We start from the raw sequence: 18,053 nt of genomic DNA, 5'->3' as shown, positions 1-18,053 counted from the left end.
AAAAAAAAAAAAAAAAAGAGTTGCCTTGGTCATGGTCATGTTCACAGCAGTAAAACCTAAGACAGGCACCAGACTGATAGTGGTGGATGTTCTTCATTTTTCCATAATTCCTTAAACAACCTAAGTTGGTAAATATTTACAGATATTATTTACTTACCTCCATAACAGTTATAAACTTAGAGGTTTCGAAGCTAAGCTGGAAGGGGAAGAGGTTCAGACAAAGTAATTTCAAGAACCACAAAAATATCATTTCCCTAGAGAGACTCTTCCACCACATCTAGTTGATTAAAGATTGTGTTTATTTATCATGAAAGACAGCTGGAGGGACTTCTATTTATACTTCAAATGAATATTGGCTATTCATAGCATAGACTTCAGTGGTATAATTATATAATAACATTATCATTTTAGTATCTGGAAAGTCTGAAAGGTCAAATTCTTTTTAATATGGTGACATCAAACATTCCCCCAGCATTTGCATCCTTTGCAGGAATCCCTGTCTTTTGTCTTGATGGTCCTGTTCCCGGAAACGAAGAGCAAAAGTCTAATCATCCACTTAAAATGCACTTTCAGACCACCCACATTGATTTTTGTGAATTTGGTTTTTAGGAAATGTTGCACACTATAAAAGTGAGATAAACGACTGGTGAATAGATCTGTTTCTCTTGCTTTTGGAAGCAGAAGGGAAAAGTGTGATGGATGTTTACAGAGCACTACAATGCTAATCGCCTTGGCTGATTTAGCTTTGTTACAGTCTAAACTAAGAACAGAAAACAGGCTCTTCCCTGCATCCCTACTCATTCTAGAGAGATGCTAGCGCAAGACACTAAAGCTGCTGTCAATTTTTTTGAAATACTATTATAGGTAAGATTTGATCTGGCTCACTATCAGATCTTCAATGAAGGCCCAATAAACATAAATTAGAAAAGAAAGTCCACATTTACTTGAGTTTTCATTCATCCCTTTGTAATATAATACAATTCAATAAATATGTATTGTGAAATAGTCATTAAGGGCCAAAAATAAAAATCGGCAAAAAAAAAGAAAAAAAAATCTGTGATCCTCCAAACAAAGACCATAATTATTAACTTGTTTAAAATAATGTGTCAGTTTTATATTGTTAGGATATAGTCAAGATTATGTCATGTATACAACTTTCTTTTTTTTTTTTACCTATTAGCAGTTTAAAAATCATTTTATATCCTTCAAAATGATTAGCATTTCAATGGTTGCATTAAGACTCCATCATGAGGGGCCAGCGGCATGGCTCAGTTCAATTCCCAGAGCCAACATGGTAGCTCACTCCGTCTGTAACCCCAATCCCAGGATCCGGTGACCTTTCCTGACCGCCAAGGTACATACATACACATATATAAAGGCAAAGTACTAATACATTAAAATAATAAAATAACTACATTATTGAAAAACTTTCAAACGAATCTATCACAGAGCTGGGCACATAAGCCAGTTGTTCAGCTCGTGTCTACCCTGTATGAGCTTGTCTTCAATATCTATAACAATGCACCATTAAAAACAAAACAGAACGTTCTCAGCATTGAAAGAGAGAAGCAAGACTGTCGGGAGTTCTAGGCTAGCCTGATCTACAATAGAATGCACCTCAATATCCCAGCCCCAGCCCAAGCATCCCTATATAAGAAAAGAGAATGTTTCTTCTGGTGATTAAAGCTGTCTAAATACCAGGCAGCAAACAGGTAGGGGGCCCAGGTCAATGGAGAAGGCCAGAGGCCTGTCATCTACTTGTCCTAGAGAGGACCCAAGTGACACCTGGAGGAAGCTAGACTGAACAAACTAAAATCTCCTTCTATGCTTTTATGGCTTTCAGAATACCAAGCTTATAATACAATTCATTCTGTACTTCAGTGAGTTTTCACATCAGTGTCTGGCGGGAAATTACTCACAGCCATATTTAAGAAACTGTTTTTCCCCAGGGAAAAATGTAATATCATCACAGATCAAAAGATGCTGAAAAGCCTCAATGGGCATTGTCAGTTCCTAGAACCAGCACCATGCATGTGCAGTCCATGTCCCACTTCAGTACAGTATGTCTGTGTCTGCACCAGTATTTCTGCTCCAAAGTATGGGTTCAACCCATCATATGTTCTTTCCTTAAAGAGGTTTTGTTTTTAACCTTCGGAAATTTCCCTCTGCTGACCAGATGTGGTGACCTATCTTACAATGCCAGCACTTGGGACGTGGAGGCATAAAAATCAGGATATACTTGACTACAAAACAAGTTCCAAGGCCAGCCTGAGCTAAATGAGATTCCTATCTCAAAATAATAAAAGAAAAAATTTTCCTGTGCTTCCCAAACTTTTTACCTATAGTCTTTGGTCAGTTAGAAATCTTTCTATAGAAGCCACATCAGAGACAAAAGCATTTGAGTTAAATAAAGCCAAGAGAATCCTCCCTGCACACCACCTGTGTAGACCCGAGAATGCCCCCAAAGAGCCTTGAAATTTGAACTCAGGCCACTTTGCAGACTACTAATAAATAGGTGTTCTTAAACTTCTGTTACATGTTTTTCTAACATATAAACATAATAACATCTAAAAAATCTTTTTTGAATCCAGCAATAGGACCTTCCTCTGAAGCAGAGGGTTTCAATCAGGAATGACTGTGCTCCTGACAGGGAAGCATTTGGCTATGTCTAAAGATACAGGGGTTGTCTCAAATTGATGCTGACGGTCCCACTGGAATCTAAGAGAAAAAGATTAGAGATGCTACTAATGCCCTAGAACACATAGGATACTGCCACCACCTGCCACACACACACACAAACACACACACACACATATGTGTGTATATATATATATATATATATATATATATATATATATATCATGCATGCACACACACACACACATTATCCCATACAGAGCAAGGTATGATGGTGCACACCCAGAACCCAAGGAGGCCAAGGCAAGAAAATCATGAGTTCAGAACAGTCTGGCTACTCAGCAAGATCTTCTCTTCTCTTCAAAATAAATAAATAACAAGACTATGCAGTCTAAATATAAACAGCACCCTGGTTAAGCATCCCTGGTCTAAGATATGATAAGAGGTTTTTTTTTTTTAAGAGAAAATTAAATTTTGCCAGAAGCAGAAATTCAAGGAAGAAGTAGAGATGACTTACTACTGAAGAAGTGAGGGACGGTGTCCTCTAGTCTACTAAGAACTGGAAATCTAGGAGAGAGAGGATGGAAAGCCAAGGAAGGAGGAAACAAGAAAAGCAACATCCTGAGTGTAAGAACACACAGGAGATGGACTCGGAGTCAGGACAAGCCTGCCGGGCCGTCACACAGTATGACCCAACAGCTGGCTGCCTGTGTCCAGGGCACTGGCAGGGACAAGTGGCCTCCTCCACACAGATTTATCAATTTGTAAGGAGCCCACTGTTCAAAAAACATTTCTAAGATGATGTGCAGAATCCATTTTCTCCTGATTTTACTTGAAGAGAAATCACACAGGACACCAGCTATATGCCTGATTTGGGGTTTTTTAAATGGGAAGTGTGGCTTCCGAGAAAAATTACAGGGTAGGGGAGACAGAGAAAGATACTAAAAAGACAGAATCATTCTTATTTGTATGGGGAGGGAGAGAGGCACAGAGAGAGGGGGGGTGGAGCAAGGGAGAGAGGGAGGGAGAGAGGGAGGCATGACTAGCCCTATTTCACTACTTTGCTTTAGAAAGTAAACATAAGCATTATGCTGGCAACTGTATGCCATGGTTCTCAAGCTGGGATTAAAAGAGCAAGGGAGAAGCCGAGATACATAGAATGAAAAGCAATAAAATGGGGGGGGGGTGATATTAACTATTAAAACACCCATATCACCACTCAGGACAACTTCCTGAAGCTCTTCCCAGTTCTGTAAGTGATTTCTTGAATCCATTGAGTAAACTGAGCCACAGGAACAAATGGACCGACCCTCAGTGGTGCACATGCATTACAGGCTGCAGCCCAACAACAAAACAAAACAAAGTGCATTGGGTAAAGAGGCCACAGACTGCTTGCAGAGCATGCATGCATTTTCTTCTTTACTTACAAATGCATTCCTAAACTAACTTTAAAAAAGAAAAAAGACATTGAGGGGCTGATGAGAGGGCTCAGTCAGTAAATCATTTGCATTGCAAGGACCAGGACCTAGATTCAGCCATCAGAACCCACACAATAGAAGCAGGACGAGGTGAAGTAGAGAGAGGCAGACCCCTGAGGCTCAATGACTAGGCAGCCTAGCCTACTAGTAATTTTCAGGGCAGTGAGAGATCTTGTTTCAAAAAAGAAAAATAACTGGATGGTACCCGAGGGACAATGCTGACCCAAGAGTCACAGTGTCTTCGCTTATTAAACACGCACACATGCTCACACACACATACACACACACACATGCTCACACACATACATGTTCACACATGCTTGTATATACACACACACACATGCTCACACATACACATACACACATACATATACACACATGCTCTCTCTCACACACACACATGCTCACACACCCTCCACATTCACTTACTCATAAAAAAAATTAGAAATTATTGTGCAAATTTAAGGTATATAAAGATGCTCTAAGATATATACTTAGTAAATATCTTAGAACAGATTAGAGACTATACCATCTCCCTATTACTATTTTTACTACAACATGGATGAACCTAGGGGACACTGTATTAAGTGAAAGAAATCAGACAAAGAAAGAAAAATATTGCATGATCTCAGCTATACGCAGATTCCTTAAAAGGAGAAGAAAAGTCAAATATAAAGCACTAGACAAGAAAAACTACAGTTACAAGGGACAGAAGGAGAAGAGAGGAGGAGAATACAAAAGACACAGAACTGACCTGTGCGTAAGCGGCATCTAAGATGACTTAGCTCCTTTGAATGAGTCTAACATCATAAGAACTATCCATAGTGCGATTCTACAGGCACCTGTGTGGTGATTAGAATAGATATGGTTCCCATAGATTGATGTGTTTGAATGTTTGGTACATAGGGAATAGTACCATTAGGAGGTGTGGCCTTGTTGGAGTGGGTGTGGCCATGTTAAACAAAGTATGTCACTGTGGGTATGGGCTTTGAGGTCTCTTCCTATGCTCAGGCTCTGCTCAGTATGAAAGAGAGCCTCCTTCTGGTTGCCTTCCAATCAAGATGTAGAACTCATGGCTTCTCCAGCACCGTTTCTGCTGGGATGCTGCCATGCTTCCCACAGTGTTGATAATGGTGTACACCTCTGAAAATGTAAGCTAGCTCCAATTAAACTGTTGTCCGTTATAAGAGTTGCCTTGGTCATGGTGTCTCTCCACAGCAATGAAATCCTAAGACAACACATGATGCCATTTACTTTCAAAACTCACTACCTAGGATACACATCATAATCTGGCATCGACCATCCCATAACAGTCTGGGCTGATGTCAACTCCACTAAGTAGAGCGTTCTGGACAACGACAGTTGTTAACAGTATGAATTATGGATCTGCTTTATAGCCAAATGGTCTGTGTTATTATTTATTAAGTAGATCTGCTCACTGGTTCTCCTGGGCCTCAGCACAGTGTGCAGAGGATGGAGGGAAAAAGACATGGCAGCAACAGTTAACATTTGTTGTTTTGATTGGCCGACAACAACTCTTCCACTGAATGCCTCTAACAAGCAATAACCTCGTGAGGCAAATATTGATAACATTTGCTAGCAAGACTTGGCCCGGCCTGATATTTCAGGACAGCAAACCCGCATCATAAATAACTTAGGCAATTTATAGCCTCCATTCATCCCATCTGGAGTGGCTCACGGGTTCCGTGTTAGCACAGTCATTTCCATTTTGGCAGTAGAGTACAGTCTAAACTCCTTATAGAGAAATGTGTGTGGTTCATATATGAGGCTTTTTTGTATATTTATTTTATAAGCCCATGAATACCCTAGATTCAAATGCATAGTGGGGTATGTGGTAGAACAGGCCTGCAATTCTAGCTCTCATGAGGCCTTATAAAGCAGGGGGATTACTGTGAGTCAGAAGCCAGCCTGGGCTACATAATGAAAGTCTACCTCAAAAACATCATTCACTCACCCCCAAAAGAAAAGACACAATGAACCTGAAGAATGTTGCAGTTTTGAACCGGGACTATGAACTTTGCACTACTTGCTGATAAGATGAGAAAGTAAAATCTTTTAAAACTCAAAAGGGTAGCTCAGTGATAGAGCTTCTGTCCAAGTGTGAAAATCTGGGTCCTATCATCAACATTGCAAAAAAGACAAAAGAATTCATTGACACTAGGGAAATGACCCCATGCTTATAGTACTCAGTGTGGGACTCCAGAAGCAACACTAAGCAGCAATACCTATGGGCCTGGTGGCTTGCCTCTAATTTTAACCTCGAAAGGCAGAGACAGAGACTCTCCAGAGCAAGCTGACTAGTGCGGCTGACCACATCGCCAAGCTCTGGGGTTGGGTAGTTACCACCAGTCAGCACAGGCCACGCCCCTACATGCTCCCAGACACATGCAGATACACACATACAACACGCAGACACGTGGACATAGAGGAGGGAGTAGAGACAAAGAAAATGCGAAAGAAAGTCATTGAAAGTTTCAGAGTCCTGGGGGAGTTCACGCCACCATGCGTAAATGCTTTGGAGAGATGGAATTCTGCTTGGACATCTCCAAGTCCATGAATGATGGCCAACTCCAAGAATGACTCCCACCTTTCTATGTACAGCTGGAAGTAGAACAAACATGCCCCATTATATGTTAACTAATTCCAAGAAATGGCTGCTGAATATGCTGAGCGACGGCTGAGAACGTTTGCAAAAGGCCATGGCCTACTCACCCTTCTCTGGCTCTCTTCCTCGATGCCTAACTCTCGAATCCTCTCCAATATGGCATCCTCTGTGGATTCAGCTGTGTCGAATCTGCTGCAAAGAAGAGCTGCGAGTTTCTCCCTGAAGCGGGAGTTCCGGCTCTGCGAGGCTGTGGCGGCCTCCCTGCTGGCCTTCAAGCTCACATCCAGCTCCTGGCAGAGTTTCCTCAGCTGGGTCAGCTCCTGCTTCGAGGCATCCCAGGCTCGCTGAGACGCAAGCAGCCGTTCTTGGTAGAGCTTCACTTCCCTTTCTAGAGCTGTTCTCCCCTCCACAGCACTGAGCAAGTCCTGAAAGTTACCGAACGAAAACAGTAACGGGTATGTATACTACATTCGGAAAAGTATTCCCTTGGCTCGCTTACCAGTCACTCGAAGGAAGAGGAGGGGGTTAGATTTGCATTACATTTTTTAGCTCTAAGATTCCTCCATTGATGCATAAAGTTATTAAAGAAAGTTGTTTGGGCTGGAGAGACAGCCCGGTAGTTAAGAGAACTAGCTGCCCGTCTAGAGGACCCAAGTTTGAGTCCCAGCACCTTACCATATGAAACTCCAGTTCCAGGGTATCTGATCTGACACCGGCTTCTGACCTCTGCAGGCACCAGGCATGCGTGAAGTTTACATTCATACATGTAAGCTAAACACTCACACACATGAAAATAAATAAAATAAATAGATAGATAGATAGATAGATAGATCCTTGTATTTAACCAAAAACCTGCTTGGCCAGCATGCACAGAGCCCTGGGTTTTACCCCCAACACCATAGAAAAGCAGGTACCATAGTGCTCAACTGCAAACTCAGGAAGTGACTGCAGGAAATTGGAAGCTCAAAGCCATCTTCTGCTACACAGCAAGTGTGAGCCTAGCCTGGACTGCATAGGACAGTGTCTCAAAAAGAAAAAGGTGATTTGAATAGAGTTGCTATTTTAACCCCATTTTTAAAAACTAGACTGGAAACACACACATACACACACACATACACACACACACACACACACACACACACACACACCAGGACACTGATGGTACATACCTTTAGTCCCAGCACTCAGGAAACAATCAGATGGATCTCTGAGTCCACAGCCAGCCTGGTCTACTGAGTGAATTCCAGGACAGGCAGGGCTACACAGAGAAACCCTGTTTCAGACAGACAGACAGACAGACAGACAGACAGACAAAAGTAGGCTGGCTATGTGAAGTGCCCCTCCACAGAGGAGAGCTGCTCCAGTTCACTGACTAACGTTCCTCTCAGAAAGAGACAATGAAACCTGACAGAGCCAGAAGACGGGAGGCTGAAGGCTCTGTGTGGTGAGGAAGTCAGTTGAAGGATAGACAAGGGCACAGCCAGTCAAGTGCCAAAACTCACAGATAAGATCAATCAGCTAGTTACCCTGGCTCATGATAAAGTCGTGCTGCTTAGTTAACGATTTTTATTTAAAATAGAATGTTAGGGGCAATGGGCACTAAAAAGAGACAATATCCTTGAGCAGAGACTCACCCAAGAGGGCCAGTAATATTTCTGGCTGTTAGTTAAAATACTATTTGTTTATATTAGAAATGCTCTTTAAAGGGATTTACCTCCACCAACAGTAAGAAGGCAGGGAAAGAGGTGAACTGAAACGCTACGATGTCCTACTTCATAGAGAAAATACAACATCCTCCCTCTCTTATGGCAATTCTAAAACAAATAAATAAAAATAAAGAAACAAGGACGTATCAGTCATCAGTTGACTCAGTCATCAAAGAAAAGCCACCCAAAGGCAAGCAGTCAGGAAAGGCTGCCCCTTGCAGGATAATAGCTCATCACAGAGATTATTTTGTAAAATGCTTCTCTTTTTAGAGTTTTGGTTTTCTCTTTTTCAATAGAACTCACTGCTGCTGCTAATTAAATCACAGGCCGTAAGGTACAGCCAAGAGTCCTTTATCGGAGACACCATATCTTTAGCATTTACAGATTTCTCCTCAGATAGGAGTGTGGTATCTGCCTGCTTGCTCAGTTTTAGTAACCAGGATCAGTGTTGGTGATAAGCAACTCGGCTCATGTTTTTACTTAGAAAATCAATGCCCTACATTTAGTGACACAGGGGTATGTATATGTTAATGCTAATGAGTTCAGAGTTCCTAGGCCATAGAAAACATTACATATTAGCCTGTATATGTTAACCCTAATGAGTTCAGAGGTCCTAGGTCGTATAAATTGTTACATATTAGCCTGTATGCGGAAAGAAGCCCCTTGTGCAAAAGCAGGAGTCTCTCATTGTCATTATTGATATTTGAAAGCAGCTTTACACAAAAGGCCTTTATGATAAATTTAAAAAAAAGAATCTATCAAAGCCAGATGACTCAGTGGTTAAAGGTGATGCCACCAAGCCCAAAGACCTGGGTTCGATCCCCAAGGCCCATATGGCAAAAGGAGAGGACCAACTCCCCCATAAGTTATCCTTCAACCTCCAAACATACATGTAACATGCTAGCAACACACACAAAAATAAATAACAAATAAAAATAATAAACAAATAAAAAATAATTTAAGTCTATCAGATGCTAGCATATGGTGGACATGCTCACAATTTTAAGTAAATTAGCCAAATGTCACCCAATACCAAAAGAACAGCAAACATAATTAAAATATTTCAGCTTTAAAGAAGGTTTCTACCCTACTATCAGACTACCAACTTAACCTAATCCCCTAGAACAGCGGTTCACAATGTGTGAGTTGTGACTCCTTCTCCGGTTGAATGACGCTTTCACAGGGGTCACATGTCAGATAGTTCCATTATGATACATAAAAGTAGCAAGATTACAGTTACAAAGTAATAAAGAAAATGATGTTATGGTTGGGGGTCACTACAACATGAGGAATTGTATTAAAGGATTGCAGTGTTAGGAAGGGTGAGGACCATGGGTCTACAACAACGCACTACCTCTTTTTAAATAGAAGCACCCATGATAATGTCTAATTACATAGTTTGGCTGGATTTTTTTTTCCTGAAAATATCCAGCCTGGCAAATTATGAGCTGTTTCTCTATGAAATATAGGATCCAGAGCCAGCAGCAGAGCTTGGGGACAGCCACTCCCCAGCGCCCTGGTTAATTATTCTGGGACTCAGAGGCATTGTTGTCCTGGAAGTAGATGTCCTCAGGACTGCACACACAATTACCTGTACAGCCCTGGAGCAAGCCACCGGAACGGAGTCTTGTTGCATGGCTACCCCAAGGATACACTGAAGCATGAGACATACAGTGACAGGAGCATGGAAAGCCGGGACCCGGTGACTGCTATCAGACCACACTGACACAGGAGGGGAAACAAACAGCTTCTTTCTCAGAAAACTCAGAGGTGACCTTCACTGAGGACACATCTGCAAATAAGGGCAGCCCTATGCAGACGATAATGCTGAAAATATTTTGTAATAAAGAGCAGATCTTGCTGGGTGTGATACTAGATGCTTTTAATTCCAGCATTTGAGAGGCAGAGACAGGTGGATCTCTGTGAGTTCAAGGCCAGCCTGGCCTGCCGTAGTAAGTTCTAGAGCAGTTCTATACACACATAGACCCTGTCTCAAAAATATCAAAATAATAGTAATAGTAATTAATAATAATAAAACAATAAACAAATCTTTAGGTACAGCCCTACTAAATCAACAAATGAATAATAATGACTTCACTATTACATTTAACAAAAATGGTCTAAATAACAGAAAGTGATCAATAAAGTGATCAATGAAAGGCCAAAAGCAATCTGAAGCCAAAAAACAAAACCAAAAACAACAACAACAACAAAATCCTCATTGGTTTGTGTAGTTTTAGATAAAGTGCCTGTTTCAAATGCATAACAACCTAAGTTTAAATCCAAAGACCCCAGATTTTAAAAGCCAAGAGATCTTCTGGGTGGGGGGCAGGAGAGAAAGACAGATCCCTAGAGCTAGTGGGGCCACCAATCTGGCCTAACCAGTGAGCTGCAGGGAAGGAGGGAAGGAAGGAAGGAAGGAAGGAAGGAAGGAAGGAAGGAAGGAAGGAAGGAAGGAAGGAAGGAAGGAAGGAAGGAAGGAAGGAAGGAAGGAAGGAAATTAAGGTAATGAGCAGTAGAGGAAAAGATTCTTCATCAACCACACACACATACACACACACATACAGTCACACATGACATGCACAAATAGTTGATTCCTATCATGAATCATAATTCCTATCATGAACTTGCTAACTACAATATGGATTCATATATGCCCAAGATCAAATTACCTCTTAAAAATGCAACAATTAGTTCCTGTCAAGGTCAAAACTTCTGGCTGAAGCTTATTCCAATTCTAAACTCACTTTATAAATTTAAAAAGTCAGCTTTTAATTCCACCTACTGCAGTTAAGATTAATAAATAAACCCTGCAATGCCCTGCACCAGGCAGGCACACTCGTGTGAATAAGGACAATTTGAGTATACGTTTTTGATATAATACCTAACAAAATGTAACATGCAAATATCTTTTAAAACCACAATTCTAGTCCCCCAAAAAAGAAAATCACAAATTAAAAAATACAACTATAAGCTAAATTATAGAGATGCTCTCAAGACCTGGTGGACCAGAAATGAGAGAGTCTACATATCCACCTTGGCCCCAAGTCATTTCTGATTGGTAAATAAAAATGCCAACAGCCAATAGCTGGGCAGAAAAAACATAGGTGGGGTTTAGGTTTTGTGGGCTTGAGGTTGGAGAAGGACCACAGGGAAGGAGGAGAAGAAGCTGCTGCCATGGGTTAGGTGAGCCATAAAAATGTGGCCCTGAGCCGGGCAGTGGTGGTGCACGCCTTTAATCCCAGCACTTGGGAGGCAGAGGCAGGCAGATTTCTGAGTTCAAGGCTAGCCTTGTCTACAGAGTGAGTTCCAGGACAGTCGGGACTACACAGAGAAACCCTGTCTCAAAAAAAAAAAAAAAAAAAAGGCCCCTGAGAGCTGGCCAATGGAGCTAAGAGCAGCCCAGATGAAATGTAGTAAGTGATAACTCAGGGTTATCAATAGGATAATAGAAGATATTAAATACAGAAGAGCAGGCCACCACAAACAGCTTCTGCAAATGGCTTAGGATCTGAGCACACTTCTCCTGTAAGCATCATCAGGACAGCCAAGGCAACCTCAGCAAGCAAACATGAAGTTTGTGTTTGATTGTGATCACACTTCAATGTGGACACATACACTGCCCCTTGTCAAGGTACTTGTAGCGAGGTTGTTTTTTTATTGTTTTATTTTTTAATATCAAGGTGTATAATTTAACTGTTGTGTAGATGGTATTGTAAAACCAGCCTGTGGCTATAGGCAAGGTTTTCTTTATTTAACCTCCTTGCACAAACATTCCAAGTAGGATGGATACAGCTTGGAGAATTCTTTTTCCCACACCTGTTCTCTTTACAGGGAGTTTTCATTTCATGACTGTGGTTTTCAACACTTCAAATTTGGGTTTGTGCTTTCCGCACTGCTAGCTAATTTTTCTACTAATTTATATTTTTTCTATTTATAGAGGCATTTTCTATTTATAGAGGTCAGGAGTTAGCTCAAAGTCAATAAAAAGTCATGACCCTACACCCACAGCCCGGTAGACAGCATCCTAGGGTGCGTGCATAGAAAGAATGGTAGACGTTTTGGGGTTGTGTTTTAGGGAGATTTTCTTTAACTGGAGCCTTCCCCCTGCCAGAGCCTCCATGCTCCAAGGGCTGCCGTGTAGACGAGGAGGAGTTGCTTTGTTCTACTCTAACAGATGCTCAATGATGGGGAAACTGCAGGGCAACATTTTGCTTCAGACAAGCTGACCTTTTCCCCGTGACAGAGCTGTCCCAGTGCCATTGTGTATGTTAAAAAGGACAGATGTAGCTGACGTTTGAAAGAGTCGCATTATTAGCAAACTCAGTGCTGGATGACCGTGGCTTCCTCTGCCCCAGAAGCCACTGTGTTCCTGGGCTGCACTATGGAGCTGTAAACACTGCCCTGAGCTGGTTGTTCTGTGCCGGGAGGGCCACGGACAGTTCCCACTGGACCTTTACAGCGGACTGTGATGGATTCTATCACGGCTAAGATTAGACTTATAATAAACAATAAAAAATGCAATGTGTAATCTTTAAATGCTATTCTGATTGTAAATTTTTAGAATGACCCTAAAGATAAACCATCTAATAAAATTTAATTTTAAAAAAGCAGAATGTACCCTATAGATGGAACAACAATATGAACTAACCAGTACCCCCAGAGCTCGTGTCTCTAGCTGCATATGTAGCAGAAGATGGCCTAGTCGGCCATCAGTGGGAAGAAAGGCCCGTTGGTCTTGCAAACTTTATATGCCCCAGTACAGGGGAACACCAGGACCAGGAAGTGGGAGTGGGTGGGTAGGGGAGTGGGAGGGAGGGTATGGGGGACTTTTGGGATAGCATTTGAAATGTAAATGAAGAAAATGCCAGAAAGAAAGAAAGAAAGAAAGAAAGAAAGAAAGAAAGAAAGAAAGAAAGAAAGAAAGAAAGAAAGAAAGAAAGAAAGAAAGGAAAAACATCGGAAAAAAAGCAGAATGTAAACCTTGACAATGCCAATATCTTAATATAGATAACATATTAAAACTCTAAGAAGTAAAAGGAGGGGGACCAGGGGCACAGGCCTGAAATACTAGCTACTCAGGGAGCTGAGAAGGGTCAAGATGTGCCTGGGCTACTGAATGCATTCATGTCTAGCCTGGGCAATTTAGCAAGACCTGGTCTCCAAGAATTTTTTTTTTTTTCTAAGAAAGTATGTCTGAGGGCCATGTGCCTTGAATGAATGAGGCCTTGGGTTCAATTTTCAGAACTCTGAAGAAACAAGAAAGGAAAAGAAAGAGGGGGGGAGAGGAGGGAAGAGGGGAGGGGAGGGGAGGGGAGGGGAGGGGAGGGGAGGGGAGGGGAGGGGAGGGGAGGGGAGGGGAGGGGAGGGGAGGGGAGGGGAGGGGAGGGGAGGGGAGGGGAGGGGAGGGGAGGGGAGGGGAGGGGAGGGGAGGGGAAGAAAAGCTATTTCAGTTTACTTATGAAGAAAGACACTACCAGGATGAGTGCATAAACTGTAGAAATACTGGTCTCATATTCCTTTGATAGGGAATTGTTCCAATTAGAACTGCAGGAACAGCTCAAGAAAGGGCTAGACACCAGGTAGAAGGGAAATTTTAAAAGATAAGTCTTTAAAACGCTTGCCTAGTGTACACAACCCCTGGGGTCAATATCCAGCACTGCCAAAAAATAATCAGTAAATTGGAATAATAAAGTGTATCGGGTATGACACATGCCCTAGCACTCATTCTAATCAAGAAAATATCAACAGTGTTAAAGAAAACAGGCGGTTGAAAGTCCAACGTGTATATTTAATTTCTGACTTTAACTTCCAGACTCTAGGAAAGCTATGTGTAGCTTATGTGGGCAAAGTGACTACTTTTAATAAAGTTGGATTTTTTTTTAAGATAACAAAGATAAAAGGTGCCAAGCTTTGATAGATTTTTAAAACACACTGCAGGGCTGGAGAGATGGTTAAGAGCACTGACTGCACAGGGGAACGCCAGGGCTAAGAAGTGGGAGTGGGTGGGTAGGGGAGTGGGAGGGAGGGTATGGGGAACTTTTGGAATAGCATTGGAAATGTGAATGAGGAAAATACCTAATTAAAAAAAGCTAAAAAAATTAAATATAAAAATAAATAAATCTTAAAAAAGAAGGAAAAAAAAGAGCACTGACTGCTCTTCCAGAGGTCCTGAGTTCAATTCCCAGCAACCACATGGTGGCTCACAACTGTCTGTAACAGGATCCGATGCCCTCTTCTGGTGTGTCTAAAGACAGCTACAGTGTACTCACCATATATATAAAATCAATAAATAAAATACTAAAAAAAAAAAAAAAAAAAAGCACTGTAATATTTGTGCTCTGGCTGTACATGTGCTTATCAGGCCTAAGACCTTCACTTCACCCTGCCCAGTGCCACGGGGGCTGAGTGGCCAGACCGTGCCCAGGGCACCCCTGAGAAGATCTTCACTTCAGTTCCCAGTACCCAAGCAAAACAACTGCTAAAGAGTTCCTAATAAATTTACCACATATAATAAAACACCTGGATTTTTCTCTGAGAGAGGGTCTTACAGTGGAGCCTGGCTGGTCTGGATTTCACTGTGTTGAGCAGGCCGAACTCTAATTCAAAGATCCTCCTGACTCTGCCTCTTGAATTCTGAGATAGAATTCTTGACGTGGCCCTTAAATTTAAGCAAAGCAATAAAGCCAAAGTTTGCAGACATAGGCACCTTAGCTGTGGGACTACTTCTGCCTTTCATACCTCTGGACTTTAATAAAAATAAAGTTTCCTACCTCAAAAGTAGAGCTTTGGCAAGCAGTCTGAAGGTTCTTTCTGAGGCCATCAACATGTCAGAAAAAGCACTTGACAGTATTTTTTTGATAGTAAATCATCAGAGTAATAAATAGTTCTATGAATGAGCACTTTGTTAAAGACCTCAGGTTTTTATTGCCCAAATTTTTATTTTACAATTTTTTGATGTTGGCAGGAACCTGGAGCCAAAGTGGATGAGTTTCCAGAGTCACTCCCAAGCAACGACACTTATATAAGAAAAGAAATTTGTTTTTTTTTTTTCCTGTTTCATGTCATATTACGACATGCTTTCTCAGTAATATCCTACTAATGTCCAAAGATACTTTTTGAAAGTTAATACTCACTAAGGAAATTGCACAGCTGTTTATAATTGTTCTTCCACTAATAAATAATCCTTGCCAACACCCTCCTATGATGCTGTGAGTGTCATACAAAGGAGAGGACTGATAAGAGGCACGGCCATGTGGTGATGTGGGTCCAGGTCCTGGCCTTGCAACATGATAACTGGATGGGCTAGAATCAATCCCACAACCTCACCGAGCAGTTGGCACCATCACAGGTATAATGGTAAGGGTACAGGAAGTGAGCACAGCTCCAGGCTAAAGCGTGGTCCCCAAGCACCACCCCTTGACAAGTAGAACCTAAACTCTCTAGGGAATTGAGTGATTTGAACTGACATCCTGAAAAGCTGCAAGTGAGTCTCGAATAGTGCCTCTGTCCTGAAATCAAGGAAATATTACAGTGTTGCAGGGCAGGGAGGTCATAGGCCCTCTCAAAGACATTGCAGATGCAAAAAGCTCAAAGAATTTAGAACACCAAGAAAAGAAATGGATTGTTAGACAGCAAAACAATGAAAATGGATGTGTAAGAATGAAAAAGAAACTGATTTTAATAGAGTTATAGCAGCTGATCACCCATGTATCCATAGATTTATTCTGGATTGTGGATCCTTTAAGGAAAACAAGGTAGCAATCAAGAGAGGGATGGAGAGAAAGGGAGAAATAGAAAGAGTAGGAGAGAAAGAGAGAGAGAGAGAGAGAGAGAGAGAGAGAGAGAGAGAGAGAGAAGCTGATATAGGTAGGAGTCTAAGCATATAGTCACTTTGCCTCTTCTGAGGGGGTAGTTAATCCAGGCAATATTTGGTGAATGCTAACATGCCAAGGAACAAAGGGAAGAATACAGCTTCATGGGAGACCTCTTGCCTAACATGCAAGAGGCCCCAGGTTCAATTCCCAGCACCACAAGGAATGACCTCATAATTGTTAATTCACAAATATCTCAGGTAACTACAGAAATATATACTAAAGAGACCAAGGCAGTACAGTGGCATGTGCCTATAATCCCAGCCTTTGGAAAGCTGACACAGGAGGACTGCTGTGCATCTCAGGTCAACCTGGAGCCACATAGCAAATACAATCAACCAGTATCTATCAACCAAGCTATCTATCTGCCTATCTATCATCTATCCATCCATTATCCACCTATCCCTCTCCCTCCCTCCCACTGCGTGCTGGCTCTCTCTCTCTCTCTCTCTCTCTCTCTCTCTCTCTCTCTCTCTCTCTCTCTCTCTTTCTCTCTCCTTCCCTCCACTTTGTCCCATCCCCTTCCCCTCCTCTTTCCTCTCTCGCTGCCATGAGGCATATTTATAAGCCAGGAAAAGGACCTCAGCCGTGCCAGCACCTGACCTCACACTTCCCGTTTACTCTTGCTTAAGCCACCCACTCTGGGTTTTTTTTTTTAATTTATATTTTCTCATATTTTGGCACTACTAAGAATTGAGCCTAGGGCCTTGCACATGCTAGACTCACAGGTTCTCACTCTGTTGGATCCCAAGCTAAGCCTGTGGCGTTCGGCTGCAGCAGCATGGGCTATCCATGACAAGATGCTGATGATAGTGTCAGTCTTTGCTTTTATGGGGCATGGGAGGGCAGGGGGAGGGGAGGAGGAAAGCTAACGGTAAGTTCCCTGTTCATGTAGAGAACTGGAAATAATTAGAAATTATCATTACTATGGATCACTGTCAGACCATGACATGGCTGTAGGTAAGGAAGGTATGAGGAAGAAGACCATTCATTGGCCCTCCTCTGTCCTGGAACATCTCTGGAACACCCAGTCACTGCCTAATCAGAATGTCCCCACCTATGAGTAGAGCTCCAGCACTTTCCCTAACTGGCTGCACCAGCTTGCTTTAGCTTTTGAAAGGCTATTATTATTATTAATTCAATTCAATAATGGGTTTCTCTGCCCCCTTCCCTTCTCCCTCTTGCTCCAGTCCCTCCAGGCCCTGCTTGCCCCAGCCCAAAGGATTTTTATTTGTTTCTCATTATGGGTGATTGTGAGCAACCATGTGGTTGCTGGGATTTGAACTCATGACCTCTGGAAGAGCAGTCGGTGCTTTTAACTGCTGAACCATCTCACCAGCCGCCAATAATAGGTTTCTTCGTCACACAATTTAAAACACATTAAAAGTTTATACAGTGTTAAATATATAGAGTTTAGTCTCACATTCAAACAAGTGCTAGCTAGTTGGAAAAGATCAGGATATTCATTATCTAAATAAAAGTTTATAATTATGAGTCATGTCCTTATATTGACACCTCTCAGAATTACCATGTCCACACACTTGGATCCATCCAATCTTCTAGGATGTTGCTTTCTATGACAGGTGACAAGTGAAATGTTATATAGAATTGTTGCAGTTTACGTGAGAAATGAGAAATAGGCTCATCTATTTCCACACCTGGCCCCCAGTTGATGGAACTGTTTGGGGAGGCTATAAAGCCCTCCTGGAGGAAGTATGTCATTGGGGGTGGG

At 41.9% G+C, this 18,053-nt stretch overlaps 1 protein-coding gene across 1 annotated transcript in view; it reads right to left on the bottom strand.

Moving 5' to 3' along the window:
- Positions 1-18,053, bottom strand: part of Ccdc170 (coiled-coil domain containing 170) — a 79,156-nt gene that overhangs the window by 21,837 nt on the left and 39,266 nt on the right. Inside the window, exon 6 of the mRNA XM_029482616.1 lies at positions 6,849-7,166. Within this exon, the coding sequence (XP_029338476.1) occupies positions 6,849-7,166 (318 nt within the window). The remainder of the gene's footprint in view (positions 1-6,848; positions 7,167-18,053) is intronic.

Source organism: Mus caroli, chromosome 10 (genome assembly GCF_900094665.2).
Source record: "Mus caroli chromosome 10, CAROLI_EIJ_v1.1, whole genome shotgun sequence".
Taxonomy (NCBI): domain Eukaryota; kingdom Metazoa; phylum Chordata; class Mammalia; order Rodentia; family Muridae; genus Mus; species Mus caroli.
This window is presented reverse-complemented; position numbering and strand designations above follow the sequence as displayed.